At 38.9% G+C, this 21441-nt stretch overlaps 1 protein-coding gene across 1 annotated transcript; it reads right to left on the bottom strand.

The window, feature by feature from the left end:
• Positions 1-13023: 13023 nt before the first annotated feature.
• On the bottom strand, positions 13024-13602 carry LOC131233731 (PRA1 family protein F4-like). The gene has a single exon (XM_058230516.1). It carries the CDS (start codon positions 13600-13602, stop codon positions 13024-13026), a length of 579 nt encoding a protein of 192 aa, XP_058086499.1.
• Between the last annotated feature and the right edge of the window lie 7839 nt (positions 13603-21441).

The raw sequence follows: 21441 nt of genomic DNA, 5'->3' as shown, positions 1-21441 counted from the left end.
TCAGAAATAAAAGTTAGATTAAAATCTAACTCTACAAGTTAATCAGATTCAGTAAATGTTAAAATTTAGAAAAGTAGATATTAGGTATAAAGGAATTTGACAATATTAATTTAAAGTCATTATGTTAAAAAAATAAAATTTTAAAAATACATAAAATCAGAAAGTTCATAAATGGAGGAGAATCACCCACCCGATATTTGGACCGTCGATTTCTGGACTAAACCATACGCCCACAACCTACTTAGCGTCGCATGCTAGACCTGACCCACACTTACGCTCTTAACGAGCTTCTCCCACTGACGCAACACATAGCATTAACTTGCTATCTACACTCACTGGATGCGTGAGAAGTTGAGTTTCAGGACATCATTTACCAAAAGAAAATAACACCAAGTGGTCTATTTAATGAATGGTTTGGATTTCAGGTTAGTCTGTTTTACCATGGTTGTTTCCAATCAAGGTTTTCTACTATTCAAGTTGTTAGGCTGATATGGTATATAAGATGAATTACTGTTTCACAATCGAAAATATCAACAATATAAATTTTTATTTCTAATTAACAATTCTATATATTATTTTGTTGAAACTTTAATGATTCAAATACTTAAATAAAATATTATTTTTACTATTATTTAATTTACAAATTACTGTGAAATAATGTACGAACTTTTTTATTCAAATTCTAACTTTAAATAAATCAAATTTTTTTTACTTAAATAATGTTAAATATTAACATAGAAACATTTATTATTTTTATTCACTAAATTCTAAAATTAAAATTTTTATTTTATTTATCACATAAACTTAACAAATACACACACACACACACACATACATATAGAGAGAAAAAATTTTTATATGCTTATACATACATACATACATACATACATACATACATATATATATATATATATATATATATATATATATATATATATATATATATATATATATATATATATATATAACTTGATTATTTTATAACAAATTTTAATTTCTCTTTGATATTTCATTTATAATGTATATTTAGGTTTTATCTATAAATTATTTATATTTTAATTTAAACAAATATTTTTAACTACAATGATATGGTATACATTTATTTTTTTAGTTAATAATCTAATATTATACTTTATTAAAATTTTAATTCAATAAAGTTTTAAATATACATTAATCACTAGAATTCCAAAATATAGAAATCTAATCAATTTAGTTTCAATTCCAAAATTTTGAAAAAATTTCTTAAACTTAAGTTCATTTAAATTTAAATTAATTAACTCTTTAAAATTATAGAATTAAAATTTGAATTTTAATCTTTATATAAATAAAAATATTACTGATTTCTATAATATAACATTAATAATGTAATTAAATTACTATTTAATAATTTAAGTTAATCTATCTTAAAAATTTTAATCTAATTATTTTAAATCTAAATTCAGAATTTTATTATTATTAATTTTTATATCTAAATATAATAAGTTAAAGGAAGTTATTAATTTGAACTTTGGATACTATTATTTTTTTATTCAATTTTAAATTAAATTTTTTTTATAATTAATTCTAAGTATTATAAATTTTTGAATTAAAATTTTGGCTTTATATCCTTCAAAATAAACAAATACCTTTTTTTTACTTGATTTTTTTTTTATATAATTCAGATTAATTATATGATTAAATTTAATAACTAACATACTCATTAATTAAAAATATTTTAAAAGTAATTTAAAATTACTAATTTAAATAAATTCATAAATTAATTTGAATTTAATCTATTTTTAATAATTTACTTTCATATTAATTAATTTTAAAACAATTTAGGAATAATTTATATTTAATTTTTAATCTTAACAAAAAATTAAGAATTAATAAATTAAAATATAAACTTAGATAAATTATTTATTTTATTCTATAAATTTATTTTATTTATTTATTTATTTATATATATATATATATATATTATTTCAACATTAAATATTAGAAATATATAAAATAGAAATTCATACTAAATTTAGTGAATTTAATTTAATATACCTAAAACTAAATTTCAAATTTGAAGTTAGAATAAAATTGAACTTTATGAATCAATAAAGTTAAATTAATATTAAATTTAAAAATATAAACATCATGTATAAATGAATTTGATAATTCTATTTATAAGAAATTTATTTCAAAATTTAATTCTCAAAAATATATAAAAATAGAAAATTCATAGATAAGTATGATTACCCACATAATAATCAACTGAAAATAATATTCCTATTAAAATTTTGTAATAAATAATCATCATAATTAACTGAAAATGATAAACTTTAGGATAAGATCACTTACCTCAAAAATCTGATGATCCGACCCTGCTCCAGTCTCTCTCTCTCTCTCTCTTGATCGACAGAGTTTTCTCTCTCCCTCTCTCCTTTCGATATGATTGAATATTTGTATATATCTTTCCTTCATTTTTAATAGATGTGAAGAATGAGGCAAAAGAGTTGGGAATGTAAGCAGTTTCATTTCGTGGGAGGGTTCAGTGCCCATTACCGTACGAAAAGTAAGGAAGAATGGAGAAGGTGGGTTAGGTTGCGGTCGAAGATAAAAATTTTATTTTTATTTTTTAAAAGATATGGTGGGTCCCACTAACGATGATATATATCTACTCTGTCCATCATCTCGCCCTGGCCATGAGAGGATATAAGGTAAAAAACGAGGCTGATCCAAAACTCAGGTGGGCCACACACAAACAGATGGTAGGGTTGGTTCCCACAAAAAAAAATGGGTTATTCTCGATTTTTATTTTATTTTTTAACAACAATCTTGTGGTTAAGATCAGTTTAATCTCAGTGCACAGTCAATAGTTGATGTTGGCTAGATTTGGATTAGTTAATAATTAAACACGTGATCTTAAGTATATAAGTTGAGAGAGTGCATTATAAATAAACTTATATATATTCTGCCAAAATTATGTAATCATTAATGAGATTAATTAATAGTTCGCACTAAACAAAACGATCATACATATCAACGATCACAATTTGCCTGAGCCGATAGATGCATGTGTGCATGGATGCGTGGATGTATGCATGAATCTATGTGTGTATACTCCAATGAAGGCAATTATACATACATGTATGTGTATGCACGTGTACCAAAATCTTGGGTAATTACATTCTACCACCCTTACAAGAATTTCGTCCCCGAAATTCAAGCGCACCCACTAAAAGGGCTGATGAGGATACTCTTTATATTCAACTGTGTGTCTAGATGTTCACTACATTCCATGTGTAGTAGTTTTGTATGAGTAGAAGCGTATGTAAATTACTACACAAATTTGGGTTCTTACAACTAGCCACATTTCATTGAGTCATTTTATCAAACGGTTGGTGAGCTACATCAATGGCAAAGTAATCGAGTCACCAAACTGATTCGATTCGAGTTCGATTCGAGTCGGATTTGATTCGAGTCGAGTTGAGCTGGGGCCTACCCGAACTCGACTCGAACTCATTTTAGAGCTAAAAAAATCAGCTCGACTTGACTCGAACTCAGCTTCGAACCGAGTCGAATTGAACTTTTTCGAGTCGAGTCAAGCGAGCTAACCAAGCTAGCTCAATTCGTGTACACCCCTAATTTTACCAGATAATTTTATGGCTTGAGCCAAAAAATGAAGCATATCCAATGTTTAAATGGACCATACCGTAGGAAACAGTTGAATTGAACTTTCACCGTTGAAAAATTCTTGGGGGCCACAGAATTTTTGGGTCGAGCTTATATTTGTGTTTTCCCTTCATCCATGTCTATATGATCTTATGAACCAGTTGGATGACAAATAAACGTCATTGTTTCATGTGATATAATCCACTTGATCTTTGGATATGCTTCAATTTTGGTTTCAACCCCTTATTTAAGATGAAAAAATGGATGAACAGCATGGATAGGCCAGATATATTCAAGGTGGGCCCAACTAAGTTTACTCAGTACGATGAGAGGTGGGCCTAACTAAGTTTACTCAGTACGATGAGAGCGTACTAAGTAACTCAGTACGCAAACCGATTTCGATTCCTTGTGCCAAAAATCAGTTACGGCTAGAGCTGGGCAACGGTCTGAATCGGATCGGATTTGGCCTAACCTGGTCCGATCCGAAATTTCACTAGTCTGACCCAAACTCGATCCGATCCGAGATCGAGTCCGGGTCACCTGACTCGGATCAATCCGATGCTTGATTGACTCGACCCGAACCGAGTCCAACTCGGTAAGGGAAACCGAGTCAGATTGAGTTGGGTACGATTCGGATCGTTCGATATGGTGTGGTCCACTTTAGGCTTCAATATATCGTACTTTTGTGTTCAACGCTTAAAATGATACTTCAAAATGGATGAACAACTTAGATAAAACATATACATCAAGGTGGGCCCCACATGACTATGAAAGAAGCGGCGGTTTCTCTGGTCATACTTATGTTGACGTTCACTGCAGTGACTTTTTTTTCACATGACTTGCTGTATTGAGGTTATCAAGTTTTATGGGTTTAATGGTGGGGTATGTGTTATATCCAAACCATTCATTTATTTGGCGAGCTAGTCTTAAGGCTTGAGACTACAAATGAGACAAATCTAACTATTATGTGGACCACACAAATTGTTTAACGGTGAAAATCATTCTCTACTACTATTTGTAGTGTGGTCCAGATGATCTTTGGATATTATTCATTTTTTTGAACAATACTCTATAATGGTCTATAAAAATATATGAACGGTATAGATATAATAAATACATCATTGTGGGGCCTATGTAACTTTGATATCCTTTGAACCATTCGTACAACTCGGGGCTCGAGGAGCGTCAGTGCTTGGCATGACATGTACCTACAGCTAGCCCATAGAGCCAGCCACATGGCTGATAGCTGTGTTTGGTACACTAGCAAATCCATTTGTTATGTACACCCTAAACTTTGTTGGGGCCCACCTTGAATGCATGTGATTTATCCACGCAGTCAATTCGTTTTTGCAGATCATTTTAATGGTTGAACTCAAAATTGATGCATATCCAAAGCTCAAGCGGACCATACCATAGGAAAAAGTAAGAGGATTAATAAGGACTACTCCGGATCGGGTAGGATTGGATCAGGTTTTCGGGTCGGGTCGGGTCGAATCAGGGCCAATCCGAACTCGACCCGAAATGATTCAGATCTGGATGGGGCTACTCGATCCGCACCGATCCAGACCATCGGTTCGGTTCTAATCGGGTCGGATCGGGTCGGATCCACCGGATCGTGTCCGTTTTGCCCAGCTCTAGTTATGGCTACTCACGACCGAAAACGATTCCGTACGGAGCTACTCAGTACTCTTCTATTGTATTGAGTAAACTCTGTTGGGCCAATCGTGAATGTATGTGGTTTATCCATGCTGTCCATCCGTTTTCCCAACTCATTTAAGAGGTTGTGACCAGAATTAAAGCATATCAAAAGCTCAAGTGGACCATACCACATGAAACAGTAGGAATAATGATTTCCACCGTTGAAACCTTACTAGGCCCCATAGCGATGTTTATTTGTCATACAACCTGTTAATAAGATTAAAAAAAACATGGATGAAGGGAAAACAGAAATATTTGTCATACAACCTGTTAATAAGATTAAAAAAAACCATGGATGAAGGGAAAACAGAAATACAAGGAGTTGAGACCATAATTAAAGCATACTGAAAGCTCAAGTGGACCATACCGCATGAAATAGTAGGACTAATGATTTCCACCGTTAAAGCCTTACTAGGCCCCACGGTGATGTTTATTTGTCAACCTGTTAATAAGATTTTAAAAAAAAAACATGGATGAAGAGAAAACAGAAATATAAGGGGTTGAGACATATCAAAAGCTCAAGTGGACAATACCACATGAAACAGTAGGAATAATGATCTCCACCGTTGAAACCTTACTAGGCCACACAGTGATGTCTATTTGTCATCCAACCGGTTAATAAGATTAAAAAAAAACATGGATGAAAGGAAAGGAGAAATATAAGCTTGATCCAAAACTTCTGTGGTCTCGAGAATTTGTCAACGGTAGAAGTTCAATTCACAATGTTTCCCGTGGTGTGGTCCATTTAAGCTTTGGATATGCTTCATTTTTGGGTTCAAGCCATAAAATTATCTTTTAAAATAGATGGAAGGCATGGATTAAATATATAAATTACGGTGGACCCCACAGAGTTTACTCAGTAACTCAGTACGCAATCCGCTTCCCTCACGACCCCCCACGGTGGGCTATTCTCTACCGTCTCTTTTGCACACGTTCCGCCAATTAGATGAGCAGAACCGTCCGAGTCTATGACCCAGTGACTGTGGATCTCACATGTGAGCGGCTCTTGCCGTTTGGCATGTGGCGTGTGCCCACGATTCGATAGAGAAATTTCACCTGCATGCAAGGCACCACAACTTGTGGTACCGGAAAAACTACCACCTTTCCCGCCAACGCGCCAGTCGTGTAAGAAATTACCACCACTGAAACCGGTCGGCACCGTGATGAGATCACCTGCCACGAACATCAGGCCAGTGCGATCATCAGGTAGGCCACACCGTTTGAACCATTGGACAACTGACCGTCTGGGTCAAGATACAGGTATGGCCCCCATACTGATCGGATCAACCTGATTTTAGCGAAAGGCGATCTTTGTGGTGGGGCGTATCGTTTGTATGGTATTGATTTCCAGTACGGTACATCAATTCGTGGTACCCTTCGGTTTAGTGATCCTAAAAGAAAGCCACAGTTTCTACGACTGGGATCTTGTGAGTTGGAATAATCTGCGAGTATAGACTACCGATGATAGGTACCATCATTTTCGACGGTTGTGATGAATGAGGACCCATAACACCTGTTCGCAGAAGAGGTCCCCTTCAGCGCAGTGGCAGTTGGAATAATCTACGAGTATAGACTACCGATGATAGGGACCATCATTTTCGACGGCTTGGATGTACAGATACATCACGGGGATTGCGTACTACCCCCGCCCGTCCCTAGCTCCGAACGGGCAGTTATGTGGGCGGGCCCACCATGATGTATCTGTACATCCAAGCCGTCAATCCCTTTTCTCAGATTATTTTAAGGTATGAGCATAAAACTGAGGCCGACCCAACGCTCAAGTGGACCACACCAAATAATATGCTTGGTTGCATTAAAACGCACAAAGCATTAAATGTCAGTTGCATTAAATGCAAGAGTCATCTGTGGTGTGGTCAATTTGACCGTTGGATCTGCCTTATTTTTGTTTTGATACATTAAAATAATCTGAGAAAAGGGAAAGACGGCTTGGATGTACAGATACATCACAGTGGGCCCGCGCACAGAACTGCTTGTTCGGAGCTAGGAATGGGCGGGGGTATTACGCAATCCGCGTCCAGAACGGACGGCCTGGTCAGGTCTTGTAGAGCAGCTTGGGAAACGTGGCTCAGCTCCTATTCACAAGGATATGGGCCAAGTTTCAATGATCCAAATCATTTATACGTGGAGAGTCGTAGATGGAGGATAACATGAACATTAACCAAAAAAAAAAACAAAATCAAAACAAGAAGAAGAAGAAAGAAAGAAAGAATTGGTTTTAAACCTTGACCCTTCTTGGTATTTTAGTTGTGGGGCTAGTGTCAGGACCGAGCCCATGACCTTTTTAACCCTACTAGAGGTAGAGTTGGTGGATTGGAACTGGGTGAGGCAAACCCTACCAAGGACTTGTTGACCAAGTGCCTTTCGATTCGATTGACAACCTTGTTGTTTTGATTGAAATTTTTTTGAAAATACAGATTTATTTTCTAAATACTTTTGGACCTTTTCGATTTGATCAACATAAATGTTGAATATTGATTTGATCAATAATCTATCAATTACAATTGATTCAATTAACAGCTGGATTGACAATTTGCATAATTTCTATGTAAGTGCAGGTTTTATTTTTAATTATATATGGGGTGTATAAATACTATGTTAATTACATGATTAAGGGGAAGCACAAGCTGAGAGCTTGACAGCCAATGGTTTTGAGATGGAAAAAGTTAAAGTTTTCAAATATGCAAGTTGTTCCGTTCTTGTAAATTTTCTATTATAATGAATGGTTCATCATTGTATTGTTGTTTGTTCTTGCATGAGTTTTTCTACACAAAATTTATGTGCTCTCTTTGATTGTTTTTATTTTATTTTGTTTCCTATCATATTGTTTGATTCTATTATTTGAAGTACTTCTGCTCCCAACAAATCATGTTAGAACTTATTGCACTCCTAACAGGACCTATACCGATCCATTGCATCCCTACCCCGTAGCCGTAACAAATTTTTCTTGGATAATTAAGGTAGCCCACATGGACGGTCTGAAGTAGAGGGCTGACCTGCCGAAGACTCATGAGCTGGGCTCAGAAATAAGTTTCGAAGCCCAAATGAACAGCCTTTTAGTTCTGCCTGGTCCGGCTATACTTAAACGACACTTTGGGCTGGATTCTTGAATGGTGGGATGGACCGGACCAGGATCCAGATGCTTAGCTAGCTAGATGGACTATAGACCCGAGTACATAGCACGAATGGACTCAGGCCAGACTTCTAGCTATGTTACCAAGTGCAAATTGCAATCTCACAGTGTAGATTCCCGCCAACGTGTCACTCGTGTAAGAAATCACTACCACTGAAACCAGTAGGCACTGTGATGAGATCACCTACCACGAACATCAGGCCAGTGCGCTCATCAGGTGGGCCACACCGTTTGAACCATTGGACAACTGACCGTCTGGGTCAAGATACAGGTATGGCCCACATACACATCGGATCAACCTGATTTTAGCGAAAGGCGATCTTTGTGGTGGGGCGTATCGTTTGTATGGTATTGATTTTCAGTACGTTACCGCAATTCGTGGTACTCTTCGGTTTAGTGATCTTAAAAGAAAGCCACAGTTTCTACGACTGGGATCTTGTGAGTTGGAATAATCTACGAGTATAGACTACCGATGATAGGGACCATCATTTTGACGGTTGTGATGAATGAGGACCCATAACACCTGTTCGCAGAAGAGGTCCCCTTCAGCGCAGTGGCATAAAGTCGTAATTTTCACATAAACCAGTGAGCGATGGATCCGTTCGGTTACTTCGCCGGGGATTGTGGCGTCTCCAACTCTCAAGATGTCGATCTCGACCGCTCTCTCTTCCCCGGCCAATCTGTAGAAGGCCTCGCCAACTCCTCCGCTGGAGAAGACGAAGCATATTCCGGCCAGATCCCGGAATATTCCACCGGAATCGTCATCTCCTCTCCCCCTCACAACTCCTCCGACGAGGAAGAAGAGGAAGGAAAAGCTTCTGCGCACGGAAAAACCCCAACAAGTATTCGAGAAATGTCCGTGGAAACCCTAGGTAATCGCAACAAAGATGCCGACGTTGATGCTGCTGAGGGTCGTGATGACGGTGCAGTTTCCGCGAGATCTCCACCGTCCAAGAGAAAATCAACGGTCGGGATGGAATTAGGGTCTTCTTCAGGGAGTAAAACAAAGAAAATCCGCTTCTCAGAGTCGCTTTGCGTCGAGAATGTCAATGCTTCTGTTGATCTAGGACTTTCGAGGATCGATTCGAAGGGAAAATCGTTGGTGGAGAAGGATCTAGGGTTCTTTGAGAGGATCAAGTCTCGATTTTTTACCGGAAAATCTCCGGATTTAGGGTCTCCGGAGCCAAAGGGATATTCTTCGGCGCCGCTGAGGATCATCAGTGGAGATAATGCAGCAGATGTTGTCAATGATCCTCCAGGTGTTGTCGGAGAAGTCTGTCAAAGGGATGGTGCGAATCTAGGGTTTGCAGAGAGGAGCACGAAAAGATCCCATGCCTCAGAAGAAAAATCTCCTGCTGCTGAGAAGGATTCAGGGTTTTCAAAATCGAAGGGGAATTCTTCTGGAAAATCCATGGCTGCGGAGCTGCTGCAGGGAATTGACAATATCGGTGATGCTGATGCCACTGTTTCGAAGGGAAAATCTCCTGCAAAGGAGGATCTAGGGTTTTCGACGTCAAAGGCAGATTCTTTCGGACAATCTACTGCTTCAGAGTTGCCGGAGAGAATAAACAATGTTGGGGATGCAGGTGCCGCCATTTCAAAGGGAAAATCTCTGGCAAAGAGTAATCTATTGTTGTCAAAATCGATGGGAGATTCTTCCATTGAAGTTGCTGCAAAAGATAGGGAAAATTTTAAAAAATCCACAGCTGCAGCCTCACTGGAAGTTTCAAAGGGGAAATCTCTGGCAGAAAGGAATCCAGAGTTCTCAAAACCGTCAGGAGATTCTTCAATTGAAGTTGCAGCAAAAGATTGGGTATGTCTTAAAAAATCTACGGCTCTAGCGTTGCCCGAAGTTCCTCTAGGCGATGGTAAAAGGCCTTCTAGCAAGCGAAATGCCATCCGTCCTGATGGCGAATCTCCAGCTGCAAAAAATCTAGTGTTTCCAAAATCTCTAGAAAAACTCCCAACCAAAACCTCTGCCAAAGATCAGCCATCTATGCCTACTGATGGAATCCCAAATGCAACGAAAGATCCACCATCGAAACAAGCTAACAAAGATCCTGGATTGGAGAATTCGCCATCTGATATGCATCATGATCTGGAGAGAGATCCATCCATTAAAGATGCACCCATCCACTCGTTTCCAAATTATAGATGCAGCAAATCCAACAACCCTCTACAATATCCACCACTGAAGCTATTCAAAGAAGCTATGGGAATTACTAAGAAAGGTTCCACCAATGTCCCTCAGCCACGGAAACTGCCACCTTCGATTCAAGGTCCGGTGGAGGAAAAGGCAGCAGGTTCAGATAGAGGCGGGAAGCTGATCGCCACACGGAAAAGACCTGAGAGTTCAAATGTCAAGGATCTTCTAGATATGATGAAGGTGCTATCAAAGGAATCTGACCAAAGTATTGGAAATGAGAATATTCTTGAAGTAGCGCAACAAGCTGGGTATGTATTTCCCCGGCCACGGTGGTGGCGACCTGAGGGTTACTCAAAGACATGAAGCTACAGTATTTTTCCTGAATTTGGGTTGAAGTTCTTTTAGAATGTCAGGAATCACCATATCTTCAATCTGAATTTGTAAATAAGACTTGGTTGTTCAAGAGAGTTTTTGGAGGGAAGGACTAGATATTAGAAAGATGTGTGGGTATTTGCAAAGGTTGATATAAAAAATCAAAACATTTTAAAGGGTTAGATTGTAAAAAAAATTTTTGTTGTGGTTTGCCTCATGGCCATTTTAGGAGTAGAGAAAATTATTTTGTGATTTTCAAACCCCTAATCTTAGTAGAGTTTCCAAATGGGGTTCGTTTGGGTTATATCCGAATCACGAGTTTTGGAAATTCTACTGCCCACAAATCAGGAATGATCATTTCTGGCCCAAACCAAACCCAATGGATTTTTAGACAAGATTCATCCACAACAAACCTAGAAGAAATCTCAAGGATGAAGGGGTGGTGAACTTCCAGGCCTTAGTATGTTGAATGAGATGAGTCTGTAGCTGTTGGTTGGGGACAAGAATTTTTTGGAAAAGGGACTCTTGAGGTAAGTTCATGGCTATATCTTCTTCTACCACTTGACATCTGAATTCATAGCCCGGTTTACTGCCACTTTTGTTTTGAAAGTGAGCCCCCTCTTAGGCTTTCAGCATTCAACTCGCCATCAAATAAAAAAATATCCCAACGGTTGACAACCTGCTTTGCTGCAGCATGGCCCTTCCAAACAGGGGTGTAATGTGTAAATCAGGCAGAAAATGGCCCTCATTTGCTTATGCAATGCCCAACAATAACTTCAGTTTGGAATAGCTTTTCTAATAAGTTCCTGACTGTGTGGATCAGGAGCTATGCTCCGAAAGCAGCAATCATTGAATGGAGCAGCAGCCTGGCCCATGTCAAGGGCAGGAACTTGTGGAAATATTGTTCCTTTTGCTGTCTGCTGAGAGATTTGGAAAGAGGGGAATAACAGAATGTTAAGGGCATCCAGATTTTGGCAGTCTTGAAAATTTTTTAAGAAAAAGAAGAGACGGACCACATCACCATCGCAAAAATTCAGAGGGAATTCCGTCTCAGATAGCAGCAATGACTAGTCCAACACAGTGGCAAATACCTTCATGTTATCCAAATTATAATTTCAGTAGTTGGTCACCCACATGCTATTAGTCCCCCGATGCTTTGTGGGACAGAATGTTGGCAGTTCAAGAACAACATATTCTTAGGATGAGTGTAGCTGAAATGAGAATATTGAGATGAATGAGTGGTAAGATGAGGAAGGACACGATTAGAAATGAATGCATTCCAGGAAACTTAGGAGTTAAGAAAACAAGGGAAAGTAGACTTAAATGGTTTGGTCATGTGTAACGAAGATCAAGAACTGCATTGGTTAGAAGTGAGTTGGTCCATGTTGAAAGCTCTAGAATAGCAAGAAAAAGGCCCTAAAGAACATTGATGGAAGTAGAAGAAAAAAAAGAATTAATGACATGAGGTCTAATTGAAGGTATGGTCCATGGTAGAATGAAACAGTTGAGTAGTATGCATGCAGCCAACCCCAATCAATTGGGATAAGGCTTTGATGATGATGATGATGATCATTTGCGAAAAGAATTTTACTTTGACAGATAACATCATGGCATATGGGGTCTCTTATGAATTTCATCCAACATCTTTCACACTTGTTATTTATCTTCACCGTGAGTACACAATACATCAGAAACCGTTTGGAAATGGAATTACAGTGAAATTGGACACCACCAGAAACTCAACATATCTAATGCTTTGCAACAGACCTGCCCCGACAACCTTTTCATCCTCGGCCATTCAATCCATTAGCATCGGAGACATTCAATCCATTAGCATCGGAGACATATCCACCATCTGTTTTGATCAAACTTCATAATTGTAAGCGTTATCTTGAATTTAATATCATCCCCTAAGCCTCTGCGCATGAAAAAGATGCGGTAATCATGCTACCTATTTCACAATACCGTTGAGTGGACACCCTTTTGTTTTTGTTTTAAATAGCAGTATGAATTACGCCAGGGACTCCAGATCACTGTCTTTCTTATCTACCAAGGGAACCAACTCACCAGCAGCAGAAGCTTGTTCATTCACAAAGAGATCGTCCTGCGATCGTAAAACTGCATGTACAAGGATGATTGGCACCCCTATGGCAAGTGACACAAGGAGGTGAATCGTTGCACAGGTAAGTACAAGCTCGACGATGGTGACGATCATTAGCAAGGCCAGGACTAGACGTCTGTCAATGATCTTGTGCAGCACCACCGAATCAGGTACTGCCTGCAACAATAATAGGTAGAGGCATGACACTGCTGTGGTTGCCACCAAGAAGATGAGGGAGACTCGGCGCCGCGGCACAAGGCTCATGAATAGTATTGACCACAGCAGGAGTATGTAGAGAACCCGAAAGTAGCCCAAGTTTCTGATGATGCGCACAGCTGCTGCCTCTGCGCTTGACGGGATGTTGAAGGATCGTAGGAGACTGAACCCACTTGGCACACGACGGTCAGAGCCGGGGCGTGGTCGGGCTGGCTCGGTGAAGGCAGAGCTTGCTAGGGTAGATGGTCGCTGAACAGTCCCATAGATAGCCATTTTCAAATGGATGGCCTGAAAATGCACTCTTCTCTTTCTGTGGAACTAAAACATGTACTAATAGCATCCCATATTAAATGGACTGGTCTTCAATGGTGTTGTTGAATTTTAAATTTTCTTTTTTTAAATCTCTGGCTCAGTCCAGATGATTGGCCGAACATAGAAAGTGGGACCCACTAGCTCCAATCAAAGTTAAAAAAAATCAAAGCCGTGTAGTCTTGCTTGACTCGAACAGGGTAAAAGTTACTGAAAGCTAGTGGTAGGTAACAATGTTTAAAAGCCCCAACCAGACTTACCGATTTGACGGGGTTTGGACCACCTGGGTCACACAGGCCGTCTGGTCCAACTGTGATCTACGCTTGCGGTTTTGTCTGGAATCAACAGGCTTTACCTTTTCTTTTTTTTTTTTGGAACCTTTTAAGTAATAATAATTATTTTACTTATTACATCAAGGTGATGCCACCACGTTTTTAAGACTCGGGAACGAGGATGGATGAACTTGGGTCCTGAGTCAAGTCATGCCGGTGACTTTGACTTGCTGTGGCTGAATCGCCCCCCTTTTATCTCAAAACATAAGGAAAAATAAAAAGAAGAAAATTCAAAGAAAAAAGTAGCAGCTATAAAATAGGTAACATGCAACCTTCAAACGCAGTAAATAAGTTTATACAAGTTGGCTTTGAACGGGAGACCTAAATGTTGAAATGAGCCCTATTTTGCCATTGATATTGATGTTGCTCACCAAGAGTTTGATGAAATGACTCAACGAAGTGTGGCTGGTGGCAAGGAAGGTATGTCTCACTCTTTAGGAAGGTATGAAATGACTCACCAATCCTTGTCCTGGCCAACGGGGCCTAGCTGCGAATTAGCCAATCACCTTGTTGGAAAATGTCTCACTCTTAAAGTACAAAGGCCCTCCAGCTGTGTACTTTGGACGGTCGGATCTTCAATAATCTAATTTTCAGTATTTTGAGCAGTACAACTGTCAACTTAGTAGCAGATGGCAACTCCATTTTTATATGAGAACTGATTAATTACAGGCGACGGCCAGCACCACTTGTGCTGCTGTAATATCTTTCATGCTGATGTGCTACTTTGGTAGGCCCCACCAAGAAAATCACCAACGCACAAAAAACAGGCTGGCCCAACTCAACAGATGGACCACACCATTGAAATCAATGCACAACCGACGATCTGGACTCACAAACAAATCTGGCCCACCTATGAGAGATGATACAGCACCACAGCTAGGTGATCTGGTCTGTTCTTACTTGTACTTTTCATACAAGTGGGAAACAAAAAGGTCTAAAAACCGAAGGCAATATACGTTGGTTTCCACTATTTAAGGGCCTGTTTGGATACGCATTTTGGGATGTATTATACATATTATATTTTATAATGTGACGTTTAACATGTTTAGATTGGAGTGAATAGGACTTGAATCCCGTGCGCGCGAATACAGACGCGAGCCAAAATTTCAAACCGACGGTAGAGTATTGTCAGTGGGGTCTGTTGCTGTCGGTACTTTCTCTTCATTACACTGTATTCGGCAGCAGACGAGTTTTTCAAATCTCCAGAGACTTATCTCCAATGGGAGAAGGAGACATCACTACACCAGCACCCCCTTCATTCATCTCCGACCTATTGCATGTCATTTTGTAGTTGAAAATCTTCTCTTCAGAACGCAAGTTACTCCACTCAGTGGGTAGGATAACCTACTTACGACATTGTGACTTGCCAAGCAGGCAATCGCAAACCTGATCGTGTTTTCACACGGTGATCCTACAGGTATGAATCTCTCTCTTCCAAACAAGGGTGATACTGGTAGCCAAAGACCAGTAACCATGAGCGGTTTGCATCTGTATGGCCCTTGCATCACCCTCAGAGACATTCATGTTTTGTTTCCTTTGCTACATGGTGTGTATAAGGTCTGCCGTATATACCCTAAGGTGTTTATTACATCTACTCCCTATCCAGCTATGGTTATACCTCGGCCGGGGTGAAAATGAGGGAAAATCTCTTAGCGCAAGAATCGAACATTAGGATTTTGCAAAATCGGGGTGGTGTGTGTGGAGGAATGGAAATGACGGGTGCATACGCCATAAAATCAAGTAGACGATTCTATCTGTGGCTTGTAGATTTTTTGATTTTTGGAATGCTTCGGTTTATAAAAAACCATCCTTCGTTTAATCTCTTCAAAGGATTTCTGTATTTGGAAAGGTGACTTTGACTTGCTGTGGCTGAATCGCCCCCCTTTTATCTCAAAACATAAGGAAAAATAAAAAGAAGAAAATTCAAAGAAAAAAGTAGCAGCTATAAAATAGGTAACATGCAACCTTCAAACGCAGTAAATAAGTTTTTACAAGTTGGCTTTGAACGGGAGACCTAAATGTTGAAATGAGCCCTATTTTGCCATTAAGCTATGGGTTCAGACCCGAGAAATGTGCTGAAATATTGGACAGGTATCTGTTTTTAAGAAAATCATAAATAGTATTAAATTCATAAATCCGTGGGAGCTCTAAATAAATCTCTAGTGGCTTCAATAATGGTAGCAAAAATTCTAGCCTCTTTTTTTTTTTTTTGGTCTATTAGCTTGCATGAAACACCATGAAAACAAAAACACGTTTTTGCCCATTTCGAGAGTTCCTTCTTCCTACATTAAGCGTAAACATGCTATTCCTACTATGATGCGATGCACAACAAATCATTGTCTTGTGACTAGTGTGACAAAAGTAAAATCACTTATCTTGAAGTGTTGTAAATATGCTACGTTCAACCCCTGTCACTTTTCATGTACAAGTTATATATGTGTTGTTCATGCCGTTGCATTTACATTATTCATGGTCAAGCGCCTCAGACATGTCACATTCATCATTATGCATATTCAAGCACCTCGTATGCACCACATGTCTTTGTAACTATCAAACACCAAAGGGCTATTTAAAAGCTCAACTAATAAGAGTTTATTTGTTTATTCTAAAAAATATGTATGAGTTCTTATTTTGAAAATAGTTTGTTTGACAAAGCTTTAATTTTACTAAATTTTTTAAAACCAAGAAAAAAGCTCTTAAAAAATAAGTATTGGAGAAGTCACTTTTTATTATTTTTTTTAAAATAAATAAATAAATTTAAGAGTTTATTTGACTTAAATGGGTAGGCATTTTTGGCTAATTTTGCCATAAATTTGATCTTAAACTTTTTAAGCAATTCTAATCTTGCTCTCTTCTTATATTTACAATTTTCTAAAGTGGGCCCACATGATGAATGTCTCATATTAAAGATACGGCCCCACATGATGAATGGTCCAAATTAAGGTGGGCCCACATAATGCACAATTCGCATCAAAGGTGGGACCCACATGATGGGTGGTGAGCATTGAAGGTGAGACCACATGATAGAAGGTTGACATCAAAGATGGGCTCATATGATGAACGGCTCATATTGAAGGTTGGGCCCACATGATGAATGGTCCACATTGAGATCAACCCACATAACGCATTGTTCATATCAAAGGTGTGTTCCACATGATGGATGACTTGCATCAAAATGTGGTCCCATATGATGGACTATCCAAATCAAGTGGGGCTCACATGATGGATGGTCCACAACTAAGGTGGGATTTACATGATGGATGGTGGATAAAAAGGTGGGCTTGCATGATGAATAACCCATATTGAATGTGGAACCCACATGATGAGTGGTGCACATCAAGGTGGGCCTATATCAAAGTGTGGCCCAAAGATGATGGACCATCCACATCAAGTAGGCCCCACCCTATGGATGGTCCACATCAAAGGTGGGATCCACATGATCGATGATGGTAATTGAAGGTAGGCCCACATGATGGTCGGTTGATGTCAAAGGTGGGCCCACATGATGCATGAATAAAGGTGGTGCCCCCATATAATGAATGGTCTACATCAAGGTCGGGCCACATAATGGATGGAGTGGGCCTCACATAATGGACGGTCTACATCAAAGTGTGGTCCCTTGTGATGGACAATCCACATTAAGTGGGCCTCACCTAATGGACAATCCATATCAAAGCCTTGCATGATGGATGACCCGTATCAAAAGTGGCCCAACGTGATGGATGATCTGCATAAAAGGTGTACCCAACACGATGAATGGTGGACATCAAAAGTGGACCCCACATCATGGACAACCCACTTCGAAGGTGGACCCCACATGATGCATGACCTACACCAAGGTGGGCTCCACATAATGATAAATGTCAAAGGTTAGCCCCTAATGATGAATGGTTCACATCCAAGATGGGTCTCACATGATGGGCAATCCACTTTGAAGGTTTGGCCCACATGATGGGCATTCCGCATTAAAGGTGGGCTCCATATGATGGACAATTCACATTCAAGGCCCGACATGATGGATGACCCAAATGTCTTAAAACATGAAGATTGTAGCCATCAATTCTTTTGCCATTTGGGGCGACCTATGGTGAGATCCACCAAAACAATGGTCTGATTACTTTTAATAATGTTGTTGTAATTTTTAAAAATGACATCAACTATTAAAAATAAATAAATAAATAAATAAATAAATAAAACTCTTATTTGAAGGTTTTGCCAAACATACTTATTTCAAATAAGAGTTTTTTTTTCCTTTAAAATTAAAAAAGTAATTTTGCCAAACAAGTATATTGTAAATTAGAGATAGAATAAAAGGAGGTTAATAAAATAGCTCTTATTTGAAAAGCTCCTATTTGATTAGAGCAGATAAAGAAAGAAGTACATGTTTGTGCTTATTTCAAATAAGACTTATTTTAAAAAGTGATTTTCCCAAATAAATGGCAAGTCAATAGCTTAAAAATTTAAAAAAAAAAAAAAAAAGAAAAAAGAAAAAAAGGAAAAGAAAAACTTAATTAGAATAGCTCTTATTTAAAAAGCTCTTATTAAATTAGAGCTCAGTAGATTAGCTCTCATTAGATTAGAGTAGAGATGCCGAACAAGCCTCACATGTATGTGCTAAATTTTTAATAATCATATGTACCATGCTTAATTCTTTTTATCTTAAGTTCTTGGCAAAAATCATGAGAATAACTATCACAAGGTCAAATAAGACCATAATGAGCTGGACAGGTTGTCTTGAGTAAACTTTTGTTGCTGGCAAATGAATTGTAAATATAGTGTTTGGAAGTGAAATTGGAAACATTTTTTTTTAAAAAAAAAAAAAAAAAAGGTATGGAGAACTTTTTTTTGAGATTCTAACTTCTAAGTCCAGATGAGGAGTTCCAACAGTTACACGACTGAGTCGCTTGAGTCTCAAGTGACTCGATCGTCCGAGTCTGACTGAGTCCGTTTTGACTCGGACGAGTCATATCAGACTCGACCTACAATAGCGCGTTTTTTCGGAAAAGTGGCCGCACCTCTTTCCACACCTCTTTCTACCTTTTGAAATCTCGACGGGCTAGAAACCGGTCATCAGCACGTGTTGCCCCATCTATGGGCCACACGCAAAGGGACGCGGATTGGCTACTGACAGGTTGAGTAGCAAGACTCCTACTAAAGTGACGTCACCGAGTTCTTTGGGGCCACCTTTGATATGAACAATGCGTTATGTGGGTTGATCTCAATGTGGACCATTCATCATGTGAGCCCAACCTTCAATATGAGCCGTTCATCATATGAGCCCATCTTTGATGAATTCGCATCAAAGGTGGGACCCACATGATGGGTGGTGAGCATTGAAGGTGAGACCACATGATAGAAGGTTGACATCAAAGATGGGCTCATATGATGAACGGCTCATATTGAAGGTTGGGCCCACATGATGAATGGTCCACATTGAGATCAACCCACATAACGCATTGTTCATATCAAAGGTGGCCCCAAAGAACTTGGTGACGTCACTTTAGTAGGAGTCTTGCTACTCAACCTGTCAGTAGCCAATCCGCGTCCCTTTGCGTGTGGCCCATAGATGGGGCAACACGTGCTGATGACCGGTTTCTAGCCCGTCGAGATTTCAAAAGGTAGAAAGAGGTGTGGAAAGAGGTGCGGCCACTTTTCCGAAAAAACGCGCTATTGTAGGTCATGTGGACCATTCATCATGTGGTTTGATTTTCCACTGCAGGTCTCAATATAGACGGTCAAGATGGTTTACACAAACATCGGTCCAATCAACGAATTGATGCACTATTTGTTAAGCCGATCTTGGATTGCTTATAATTCTAAAGAATTACTTTTGTTAGGCAATCATAAACATCCTATCCATGGCTCGAAAAAGGGATGCATGGCTATAGATAATAAGATGAAATTAAGGATGATTGGACCATCAGATCATTGCTATTTTTTAATGCCACCCATAGAATGTGTTATGGACTTAACAGACGGTTCAGATCCATCGATTGGACGGTCAAAGTGAACAAATGCACTATGATCGTTATAACTTGCAGGTATTATCTCTAAACTCCAGTGGAATGCACTGCGTTTAAAAACAAACGACAGTATGCTCAACGGTCCAAACTTCACTAAAGTATCGGTCTAATCAATAACTCAGGATAACTAATCCTAACCTTGTGTTAATGGAGACATTTGTTTTATTGAATTCTTGGCCATTCATCATTTGTCCATTTAAGTGGTAGAGAGTCAAAACAAAAAAAAAAAAAAAAAAAAAAATGAAGAAGAAAAAGAAAGATACATAAAAACTAAATTACAAACTATTTCTATTTATTGTTACATGAAAACCATTAATTTTAAGGTGGGGTACAAACTAGGAATGCAATTTTGTGCCGCTAAAAGAAGATGGGATGTTTGTAAAATTGCATGAACAAATATGATCTGTACTCCAACACAAATGATACAAGGAAATGAACGATTGCTTGTGTGCGGACCACCTCAATGACGGTCATGATCACTAGCAAGGACAGGATTTGAAGTGGGCCGTAGATCTTGCGCATGACCATCCATTCTGATCCAGCTTGTAATTGCATGAAGTAGACGCATGCCACCATCATTGTTCCCTTCAAGAAGATCCATGAGACGTGATTTTGCAAGACAACGCCCATGAAGAGTGTGGACAATGACACGAGAGCGTAGTACACTTGGAAGTGGCCCAGGTTACGTGAGACACACCAGGCCATGCAGGACGAGCCGGGGTGGAGCCGGGCGAGCTCCATGGCTAGGGAGGATGGGCCTTTCCCACAGCTAGCCATTGCTCAATCGAGAGGGGAAGGAGAGGGAGCTTATATGTCCTTCTATAGGCTTCAACCCTCATTATATAAGCTACCGAGGGTGTCCTACGGTAACTAGCGTGTAGAGATGAATTAAATGATATTAGCTACCCGCGTCTTTAACAGTATACATTGGGCCAATGGTTATATAATCCCGACCATTGATCTGTTGTGTCTCAGAGTAGATGGACCGTGACCTTTTTCAGTTTAATGTAAGATCGTCATTGTATTTCTCTTCTTAACTAACCATCTGTTTGTAGACCACAAGAATCTTCGATGGTCCCATGATGGGCCCACGGCCAACCTTACTAATGGTCTGGATCTCACCAATGTTCACAGAGGGAGATTTTGAGATCATACTCCTGCGAGTAGAATTAGCTGGGGTCAAGGTCAATGAAATCATTTAGAAAGTATTTATTTAAAATCCTTCACCGTTGACGGCGACCTGGTTGAGCGTTGGACATCAAATCCTTGGAAGTGTCGGACGTGGTTTATTACTTTGGCAGGACTTTCAAGCTCGTTCTTGGATTTTAAGGCTTCTTGGGCCGTAAGGAACGGTTCAGTTGATCTAACATATGTAGATTTTGCATCGGGTAACTCGGATTTGAAGATGGTCAATGGTAAAGTCATCACGTTCAATGCACGTGCTGGGA

This window comes from Magnolia sinica, chromosome 18 (genome assembly GCF_029962835.1).
Source record: "Magnolia sinica isolate HGM2019 chromosome 18, MsV1, whole genome shotgun sequence".
In the NCBI taxonomy this organism is placed as follows: Eukaryota; Viridiplantae; Streptophyta; class Magnoliopsida; order Magnoliales; family Magnoliaceae; genus Magnolia; species Magnolia sinica.
The sequence above is the reverse complement of the archived record's forward strand: the minus strand, read 5'-3'. Positions and strand labels throughout refer to the sequence as shown.

What these genes read in the sequence shown, in the direction of transcription:
- LOC131233731 (XM_058230516.1), bottom strand. Translation starts at nt 13,602, where the DNA reads ATGGCTATCTATGGGACTGTTCAGCGACCATCTACCCTAGCAAGCTCT.